Genomic DNA, 10,860 nt, shown 5'->3' with positions numbered 1-10,860 from the left:
TTTACCCGCCTTATGCAGTCAGTCTTCTCTGGTCTATTGTGGAGCATAGTGATAATTTATCTTGACGATATAAATTTGTCACTCTAAACTTTCTCAGAACAACTGAAAAATCTAGAACTTGTATTTCAGAGGTTAACTACTGCCAATTTGAAACTTAATCCTAAAAGTGTGTTTTGTTTCAAAAAGAGGTCACTTTCTAGGTCACACAATAAGTGAAAATGGTGTGGGTACTGACCCAAGAAAGATTGAATCAATAAGAATTGGCCAACCCTAGGAATGCTAAGGAAGCCAGGAGTTTCATTTCTCTTGCAATTTACTACAGGAACTATGTTTATCAGTTGCTACTATTGCAAAACCCATTCATGAGTTAGCAGAAAATGGTAGAAAGTTTGTTTGGACAGAGGAATGTGAGAATGCTTTTCAAATGGTAAAAACAGCATTAACTAATGCCCCCATATTAACATTTCCTTCGGAAAATGATGACTTTTATTCTGGATGCGGACGCTTCTTTGGTGGGCCAGGGGGGGTGAATTATCAAAGTTGTAAATGTAAGGAACAGGTCATTGGGTATTTTAGCAAATGCTTCACAAAAACAGAACGGCGGTATTGTGTTACCAGACGAGAACTGTTAGCAGTAATCAACTCAATAAAACATTTTTACCACTACATTTAGGTCGAAAAATAGTCATTCGATCTGATAAATTCCAGTCTGAAATGGTTGCTATCTTTTAAAAATGTAGAAGGACAATTAGCTAGGTGGCTTAGTTTTCTAGGCACATATGATTTTACAATTGAACATCGTTCTGGTAGATTGCATTCAAATGCAGATGCTTTATCTAGGAGGCCATGCTATGATGAAAATTGTAAATACTGTAGCACAGTTGAGTCAAAAGAGATTAACAGCATTTCTGTATCTAATGTCACTGAGGTACAGTCTAAGGGAGACAACTTCTATAAAACTGATGATAGTAATTGCTCATTTGTTACTCTTCTTTGTATGTTGATACAGTTACTACAGTTGTTTGGTGTAGTAAATACTGGTATGATAGTAGGAATATTTTTGGTGATATGGTGGAACTCTGATTTATTGAGCAGAATTTTCTCAGAATTGGCTACATTTCAAACATACAAACATTACTGGAATTATGATATTGGTACTGAAACAAAGAGTTTAAAGATAATCAAACCGGGTATTGATGGCTGTAATTTAGACTGTGACAAAAATACAAGTCTCGGTATGGTTAAAAAGGTTGAGGTGAAACATAGTTATGCACAAACAGAAAAGATTTCTTGTCAAACAGATTATAAAGATAATGTTTTGATAAGTTCTGTGAATGCACAAGGTACAGGTTCTTGTCAAACAGGGATAAAAGATAATGTTTTGATAAGTTCTGTAAATTCCTTAAATCTAAGCAATGATAATGATACGGAGAATACACCTAGCACAAGTTCTAATGATAGCACAACCTCAAGTAGTTCAGTAGGTAGCAATTTACTGGGCGAGGATGTTAACGTTGCAGAAATTCAGAATAATGATCTCAATCTTGGACGAATTAAAGATATAGTTTTGAATGGTGTTAAGCCTGACTGGCAGGAGATTTCTAATTTGATACAGAGTTTAAATATTACTGTGCAAGGTTAGATTCTTTAGTTATCAAAAACAATGTGTTGTACAGAAAATGGGAAGTGATGATGGTAACTCATGTAAGTTATTATTAGTTGTCCCAAAGTCTCACAGGGATCTGGTATTGCAGTTGTTACATGATGGTAAAAAGTGGTGCACATTTAGGGTTAAAGGAAAACTCTAGCAAAAATAAGAGAGAGGTTCTTTGGTTTGCTCTGAGACGAGATGTTGAAGTGTGGATTCGTACATGTGATGTATGTAATAGTCGTAGAGGTTCACTCAGAAAATCCAAAGCGCCATTAAAAACTTATAATGTAGGAGCCCCAAATGAGAGAATTGCTATAGATTTTATGGTCCATTTACAAAAACTAACAAAAGGGAAAAAGATACATGATGGTGGTAGGGGATTTGTTTACTCAATGGACAGAATGTTACAGTTTGCCAAATTTAGAAGCTACAACAGTGGCAGCTTGTATTAGTTGATCAGTACATAAGTAAATGGGGTGCCCATTGATTTGTATACAGACCAAGGGAAAACATTTGAGTCTAAACTGTTTCTAGAATGTGTAAATTATTGGGTATAGAAAAGACACGTTCTTCCCGTTTTCATCCGCAAGGGAACGGTTTTATAGAAAAACATAACTCCACTATAATTCAAATGCTCACCCCATATGTCGCAGCAAATCAGAAAGACTGGGATGAACATGTTGATTTAGTTATGCTTGCATACCGGTCTTCGGTTCAAGCATCAACAGGGTTCACACCAGCAATGTTACATATTGGTAGAGAACTGAGGTTACCAGTTGACTTGATTTTTGGTACTCCTGAAACAGATGATAAAGAAATTGATCAAAACAAATCCAGTTATGTCTCAAAATTAAAAACAGGTTACAACAAGTACATGAGTTAGCGAGGAAAAATATGGAAATTGCTCGAAACCAGTATGAAATCAAATTATGATGTGAAGTTGAGTTTCAAAAGTTACAAAGATGGTGACGCAGTTTGGTATTACTGTCCAACACGAAAACGAGGTTTAAGTCCTAAGTTTCAGAAACCTTGGGTTGGTCCATGTAAGATAATTACCAAAGTAAATGATGTACTATACCGGATTCAAATAAAGCTAACTCAAAGCCAAAGATTGTTCATCATGATAAATGAAAGATTATACTGGGAAAATTAGACCTAGTTGGTTTTAAAGAAAAATCCAGTCTGATATGTTAAAATTGGTACACAGAAATATTGTATATTTTGCTTTAGTATTGATATGGTCATATATATATGGTATATATGCAAACTTGAATTTTGGTAGAAAAATGATAAATTATTAAATAAATAAAAAAAAAAAAAAAAAAAAATGAATGTTGCTTTACAGTAAAAAGGGTATCCTTTTGTCTATTTGCAGTTTCAATGCGGCGTGTGCGAAGATCTGTATTTCCCCGCCAGAAAGCCTTGTATGGCCCATCTGAAAGAGCAGCATTCTGGAATTAGTTTTAAATGCACATTATGTAAGAAGATATTTAGGAGAAATGATAACCCGCATCAATGCAGAGCGAAGAAAACTGATTTTTATATGTTTAATCAAATGACTGGTGATAAGGGCAACAGAGCAGAGAGAGAGTTGGAGAAATTTTTAGAACGGGCAGAAAAGAAGTGGTGTATAAATTTGAATGAGAAGATAACAGCAAGGAAGGGAACAAGACCAATACTACCAGAGAGGAGAAAAGAAAGAACTAGGACGTTGAGTGAAAGTAGTAGCAGCAGCAGTGATAGTAGTGACAGTGAAGAAAGTAGTGAGGAAGAAATGGAGTTAAAGAAAGAGTTAGAGTTAAGTGATGATGAGTTTGAGAGTTTCCAGGAAGAAAGTTATTTAAAAAAAGTGAAAATGTACGAGTTAGATGAATATGAAAAGAAGAAAGATGAACAGAAAAGAAAAATTGATCAAGAAAAGGAAAACGAATTGAAAAAGAAAGGTTGGAGAGGGGAAAAACAAAAGGAGGGTTGAAAGACAATTGAAAGATAAAGAAGATAATGAAAGGAAACAGAAGGAAGAAAAAGAAAGGAAGGAAAAGGAGGAAAAAGACAGGAAAGAGAAAGAAAAGAAGGTAAATGAGGAAAAAGAAAGGAAAGAAAAAGAAAAGAAGGAAAGAGAGGAAGAAGAAAGGAAAAAAAAAGAAAAGAAGGAAAAGAGGAAAAAGAAAAGAAAGAGAAAGAAAAGAAGGAGAGAGAGGAAAAGAAAGAAAAGATAAGCTAGAGAAAGAAAGGAAGGAAAAAGAAAAAAAGGAAAAAGAGGAAAAAGAAAAAAAGGAAAAAGAGGAGAAAGATAGAAAGGAAAAAGAAAGAAAGGCGCATGAGGAAAAAGAAGAGAAGGCGAGACAGGAGAAAGAGAAGAAGGAAAAAGAGGAGTTACAGAAAAGAAGGAAGCCGAGGAGAAACAAAAAAATGACAAGAAAATTAGAAAGGAAAAGGAAAATCAGAAATCAAAGAATGAGGAAAAATGAAAGGAAGGAAAAAGAGGAGAGAGAGAGACAGAAAAATCAGGAAGAAATTAGGAGAGAAGGAGAGAAAAAGGACAAAAATGAAAAAGAAAGTAAGAAAAAGGAGGAAAAACAGAAAGAGGGGGAAAACAAGAATAAGAATGAGAAAGACAAAGAAAGTAAGAAAAAGGATGAAAAACTAAAAGAGTGTGAAAAGAAGGATAAGAATGAGAAAGACAAAGACAGTAAGAAAAAGGAGGAAAAAACAGAAAGAAGATATGAAAAGGAAGACAGATGAACATAAGAAAACTGATAAAGATAAAAATACTTAAGAACTCGTATAGAGAAATCGAAATAAAAGAGGATGAAGAGAGGATAGACATAGAGAAAATCCAGGAAATGAAAGAAAATAGAAGAAACAGAAAGAGAAAACTAGTATGTGAAAAGACTGACAAAGATTTCTAGAAAATGATGGATATGAATATGAAAGTATAACAATTATCAAGAAATATAAAATAGAAAACAGATGTTAAAGGAAAACTGATGTGATAACTAATACAGAAAACAGATTGTTGGAGATCAAGATGACTAAAGGATTAATAACATTAACATTTACTAATAGGATATCTTAAACATTTACTATTTTAATATTGGTACAAGTACATTGTGTATTTATAAAACTTCACAATTATTACACTTCGCAATTATGGACACTTTAATTAGTGCAAATATTGCAGGAAAATACATTGACACTTAAGTAGTGCAAGAAAAAAAAGAAAAACATTATTATTATATGAATTACTGTATTGTTATAGTTACAAAAGACTGTTTCATTTAAGTAAATTTATTGCTATTAAGATTGACATTGTTTAAATATTCTTAAATGAAAAGTAGATTTTATATTTTATGTAAATATGTTAAAAAGTAAAATTTCTTACCTGTAATTTTTTCTTGAAGAATTGGGACAATTCTTGAAAGGTGGGGGTAATGATGTGCTGTTCCCACCTACTTTATGCAATGCTCTTTCAATCAAAAAAATAATGTAGTAACCATTATTGGTAATAACATTAAGAAATGTACCTTATTAAGTAATATCCATAATTACTATTTCAATCATTTATGTATTATCTTGTATTAATTATATAAAGTTGCTCCTGCAACAACGTTGTGAATGTCCGCCATTTTGTTTCCCAGAATTCTAGAGGGGGACCCAGTTTTTACGGGAAAACCTGATTCTAGATGACATCACAATGTAAACAAAAACATTCATATAAATAGGCCGAATTTTAAATGGCCCATCGTTGGAGACTGGATATTGATCTGAATGGTAAAGATAGAATAAGATAAAGATAAGATAAATATAAAGATAAGAAGATATATTGAGCATGAATACTCATAAGATACAGGTATTATTCAATGAATGGTTACAGTTAAATATTGTTGTTATATAGATAAATATTGACATATTTTTACACCAGGTTGAGTGTGAAAATAAATATAGTAAACTTTTATTGCTTTTCTTATTTAGCGTTTGGCCCTCGATCCATCCTAACAATATGTTATGATTTCCTACTTTTCAAAAACATTCAGGATGCTTAGAACTATATGAAATTACTTGTATATTGAACAAACAGTTTGAGACGCCTGAATAAATTGTTCTTAAAATAAATCTCTGTGTCAGTGCATTGCATTTTATCCCTATACTAGAGAGAGATTAATAGTGAGAGAGAGAGAGAGAGTAAGGGAGAGAGAGTGGTTTCCCAATACTAGGTTGTCTGTGTGCTTGTTTGGTAATAACGATTTCGAGAGAGATCAATATTATGCGAATACGGCAAAAAAAATCAGATGGAGAGAAACATGGTTGCGAATAGACTTTTTGCTCTTGCTGTTTTGCTAGGTGCAGTAACATCACTTTTCAGCATCTTGTCTCTTTCATTGAACTATTGGCAGGGAAACACATTGGAATATAAAGAGATTATGGAAATAGCAACAGGCTTTATGAATCTCGGACAAAGTCCTTCGGAAGAATACAGTGGAGATAAGACAGGCTCTTTCTCTGATATGAAGGATACGGTGCTTCAGAGAACTGAGTCTGCCAATTCACCTATGTCTGGCGCAGTGTATAATATACATGGAGGAATTTGGCACCTATGTTTCAAAGTTGAGGAAATACCGAGTCTTCCTGGATTCTATTTTCCTGAAGTGTGTTTTTCCTTGTTTAATTCACCCGGAGTTTATTCGCCTGGTAAGAATTTAAGGTAGTGATTCCGACCGCAATGATAATCTGAACTTTCTATCCGATTACGTTACTTTCGTATGCGATTCGGCATTCCCCGTTTTCTTAATAATAGTGCTTGTATTAGCTCTACTTATGATCCGGAAAAAAAAAGATATGCGTGAAATTAGCCAGAGCAGCCAGAGTAGCCAGAGTGGCCAGAGTTTAGCCAGAGTTCAGCCAGAGTTCAGCCAGAGTAGCCAGAGTTTAGCCAGAGTAGCCAGAGTTCAGCCAGAGTAGCCAGAAACCTGGTTACGCTGGCTGGCTAGTGTTTGTTTGTTTGTTTGTTTTGGGTTTAACGCCGTTTTTCAACAGTATTTCAGTCATGTGTAACGGCGGGCAGTTAACCTAACCAGTGTTCCTGGATTCTGTACCAGTACAAACCTGTTCTCCGCAAGTAACTGCCAACTTCCCCACATGAATCAGAGGTGGAGGACTAATGATTTCAGACACAATGTCGTTTATCAAATAGTCACGGAGAACATACGCCCCGCCCGAGGATCGAACTCATGACCCCGCGATCCGTAGACCGACGCTCTACCTACTGAGCTAAGCGGGCGGGCGCGCTGGATAGTGTAGCCGAGTAACCAGGATGTCAGTTGCTCTGGCTACTTTGGCTAGCCAGAACAGCCAGAATTTCCGATATGTCCATTGGTTCTAGCTACCCAGGCTAGCCCGAATAGCCAGAGAAAATACTGTAATACCTATTGCGAAATGACCCTTTTGGTTCTCTCAGGTTTGATTTTTTAGTGTTTATATGTATCAAGCGTTTTCATAAAACGGACTTCAAAAATTGTCTTTATTTTTCAGACAGCAGCCAGAGTAGTCAGATGTTCTAGGATTTTAGTTTGTTCTAGCTACTCTGGTCAGCCAGAGTAGTCAGAGTGACCATGATTTCATTTGCTCTGGCTACTCTGGCTAGCCAGAACAGCCATATTTTCCGAGATGGCCATTGGTACTAGCTACTCTGCTAATCAGAAATAGCTAAAGAAAATACAGTAAAACCTGTTGCCAGAGTAGCCAGAGTAATCTGAACTCTGGTAACTGTGGCTGACCAGGACAGCCTGTTTCATAATTTTTACATAGTCTGGCTACTCTGGCTGGCCAGAGTAACCAGGAATAACTGAAATGCGCACGGGTTCTGGTTACTCTGGCTGGCCAGAACAGCCAGAGAAAATACAGACAAACATGTAAACTAGAGCCATTTTGAAAATGTATGACCCTTTTTCATAAAAATCATGACATGATTACGTTGCACTAACTGTTGTATATAATTTTAATGTAAATAAAAAATTAGACCTGTTGCGTGTTGTGTGTGTGGTATATGAAGGCTTAAATTCACAAAGATTAAAGCGAACAAGTCTGTATATTTCTGGTAGATTGAAAATCTTTAAAACAAGCCTAAAATATCAGATAAAATAACATAACAACAACAAAGAAACAGTAAGACGGCAAGATTTTCGAACAAAGTTAAGAGTAACACGAATCAGAAAATGACATTTTCAAAAAAAAAAGAAGAAAGAAAGAAATAAACTTGTATATGCAAAGGCTGTTTGTTTATATACATTGTAAATAATGCTTAGGTATGTTTTCTTTTTATATAAGTTGTAATTTTACAAAGTAGCCTGCCTCCCACGAAGGGTAGATAGGACGAAGCGACACCGATCCATCCTGGATCTTCAGTATTTATACGGCTGTATGCCATACCACACTGGACTGTGATTTAGTGCAGTGCGACCTGGCTGTCATGGTCTTTTGTTTTGCATTGACCCATTCTGGATCTTATTCATGGCATATTTTATTCCCAGTGTATTGTCTCATATTCCTTCTGTTGAAAAATAAATGGCACCAAATTGAAAGTAAAAAACAAATGTACCTGAAAATAAATATGCTATTAAGATAGAATTGACATATTAAGTTTCATAATTAAACTAAGCTAAGCCTGAAAATATTTGCGAACATGGTACCTGGTTACTCTGGCTACTCCGGCTAGTCTGGCTGACCAGAGTAGCCAGAACATGTTGAAATCCTAGAAGCTCTGGCTATTCTGGCTGAACCCTGGCTACTCTGTTAGAAACAGCCAGAGTAACCAGAGCAAATGATATCCTGGTGACTCGGGCTACTATGGCTACTTTGGCTGGCCAGAGTAGCCAGAACATGTTAAAAATCTGTAAACTCTGCCTACCCAGGTTGAATTCTGGCTACTCTGGCCAGCCAGAGTAACCAGAGTTCTGGATACTGGATCTGGATGAACTCTGTTTACTCTTGCTGAACTCTGGCTACTCTGGCCGGCCAGAGTAACTAACCAAAGTTCTGACTACTCTTGCTGAACTCCGGCTACTCTGGCTGAGCTCTGACTGCTCTGGCCTGCCAGAGTAACCAGAGCTATGACTTCTCTGGCTGAACCCTGGCTACTCTGGCCAGCCAGAGTAACCAGAGTTATAACTTCCCTGGCTGAACTCTGGCTACTCTGGCCAGCCAGAGTAACCAGAGTTATGACTTTTCTGGCTGAACTCTGGCTACTCTGGCTAGCCAGAGTAACCAAAGTTCTGACTTCTCTGGCTAAACTCTGGCTGAACTCTGGCTACTCTGGCTGTTCTGGCTAATTTCACGCACATAAAAAACGCGCCTAAATATCAGACGATAGTACGTTGTAATTGCATGGATTTCCGATGTAATTACGACTGCATTACCTTAAACATTGTTTTCATTCACCACATTCTTACTACTGCAAAATGTACGTTTTTAAAAAAACAAAAAAAAACAAAAAAAAAATTTGAATATTTTTTTAAAAGATGAAGTTTTCTTACCAAAATTAAATTCTGTTTAAACGTATATTTTTCAAAAAAGTGCCAACTATAATGACAAGACAACTAAATCAGTGTGGGGAATCACGTGACCCAAAATGGTACGGAACACGGAAATCAACATAGAGGATTATTGACTTTTTTACCAATTTTCAAAGGTTAGTAAAAACTACGGCATCTATTTCGCTCGTATTATAGCGCAGTCTATGCGCATTTTAATGCTCTTTCCAGCAATGTATGGGTCCTGTCTACGTTTCTTCTAGTTTCTGAGTTACCTTCGAGGTTTTGACCGAAGCGAGGATAATTTTCTGTAAAAATGCAATGGTACGATACACGTAATTACTCTTTGCACACAAAAATCTATGTAATTTGCAGATTTTCGTACTTTTTTCAATCTGTAACTGTAGATTTTCATCATAGAGTAACTATGCACATTGTTTGTTTATGATTTTCGCGAATTCTTGCAAAAAAATCGACAAACTATTGAAATGGTACGCGACACGTGCTATGATACGCAACACGTACTAACTGTTGGCAGTCTGATACGCAACACGAGCATGTGTCACCAACGGCGATTTAACTTCAAAATTGCGTCATAATAAATTTATTAACTATTTCAAACGTGGTTTTCAGTTTTTAAGATCGTTCGGAAGCACTGCAATCATTATTTATGTTTAAACAGGTCAGCACACTAAGACTTTCATGTTTCAAATTACATAAAAATTTATTTTATTTCAGAATGGCGCAGCTTTCTAATCTTGTATAATTTTCTTTTACAGAAATGGCCAAACCTAAGAAGAAACCGGGTCTGACACTTGGGAAAAGAAGTGGATAAAGAAGCAAAACAAGAATGTCAATATTAAAGTAACTTTCCAATTGCCGCAATCCGTCAAGAAACCACCAGCGAGTATACAAGCAAAAAGGCTGCTTACGCCATCTAAATCCTTCTGTACAACATAACTCCAGCAAATAAAAAATAAAGTGAATTGGTCACCTGTCGTTTCAAAAAACAGTTTACAATAACTCCCGTTAAAAGTCTTCAAGATCACTTTTTGGACATGTGGAGGAAAACAGTGATACCAGAGACGATGTAGAACACTTCTTAAACACCGAATAACTGTGTGAAGAAATGTGAAGAAATCACATGTTCGTTACTGCAAGCAGAAAGAGACTTCCCTTGAGAAGAAAAACGGGGAACGAAGTTCAGAAAGGAGCTTTGTGTATAAGGTGGGAGAAGGCTTTGACGAATGAATCTAAAATTTCTACCGATGAAGAGGATGGGACTGGACTGAGAAGTGCATATAAACGAGAAAAGAAATAGTTACGATATCAGTACCGAAAATAAAAGGAAGATGATATAAATACAATTGGAGAAAAGAAAAATTATTTGAGTACTTAATGTGAAAAGGAAAGTGATATAAATCTACACTAAATGAGACGAGGAATTTAAAACAAATACGGGAAGTGAAATAGATATTGAGCGAAGAAAAACCGATGTTTTTAACAGTAAATGGTAGGGAAAATTTGATATATTCAGTAACAATGTGAAAACAGTGTGATTACAATCATGGGGCTAAATTGTATGCAAAAGGACATTATGTGATATAAATTGACATACTGAATGGGAATAGACAGACTCAATGACATTGTTTTTTTTGTTTTGAGTTTAACGCCGTTTTT

General features: G+C 35.7%; 2 protein-coding genes across 2 annotated transcripts; both read left to right on the top strand.

Moving 5' to 3' along the window:
- Positions 1-3,206: 3,206 nt before the first annotated feature.
- On the top strand, positions 3,207-3,626 carry LOC128546376 (protein FAM133A-like). Its single transcript, XM_053516842.1, has one exon. The coding sequence runs from the start codon at positions 3,207-3,209 to the stop codon at positions 3,624-3,626; it is 420 nt and encodes a 139-aa protein (XP_053372817.1).
- Positions 3,627-3,865: 239 nt separating this feature from the next.
- Positions 3,866-4,966, top strand: LOC128559851 (uncharacterized). The gene has a single exon (XM_053552601.1). The coding sequence runs from the start codon at positions 4,064-4,066 to the stop codon at positions 4,394-4,396; it is 333 nt and encodes a 110-aa protein (XP_053408576.1). The 5' UTR covers positions 3,866-4,063; the 3' UTR covers positions 4,397-4,966.
- The last annotated feature ends 5,894 nt before the right edge of the window (positions 4,967-10,860 follow it).

Source organism: Mercenaria mercenaria, chromosome 10 (genome assembly GCF_021730395.1).
Source record: "Mercenaria mercenaria strain notata chromosome 10, MADL_Memer_1, whole genome shotgun sequence".
Lineage (NCBI taxonomy): Eukaryota > Metazoa > Mollusca > Bivalvia > Venerida > Veneridae > Mercenaria > Mercenaria mercenaria.
This window is presented reverse-complemented; position numbering and strand designations above follow the sequence as displayed.

What these genes read in the sequence shown, in the direction of transcription:
- LOC128546376 (XM_053516842.1), top strand. Translation starts at nt 3,207, where the DNA reads ATGACTGGTGATAAGGGCAACAGAGCAGAGAGAGAGTTGGAGAAATTT.
- LOC128559851 (XM_053552601.1), top strand. Translation starts at nt 4,064, where the DNA reads ATGACAAGAAAATTAGAAAGGAAAAGGAAAATCAGAAATCAAAGAATG.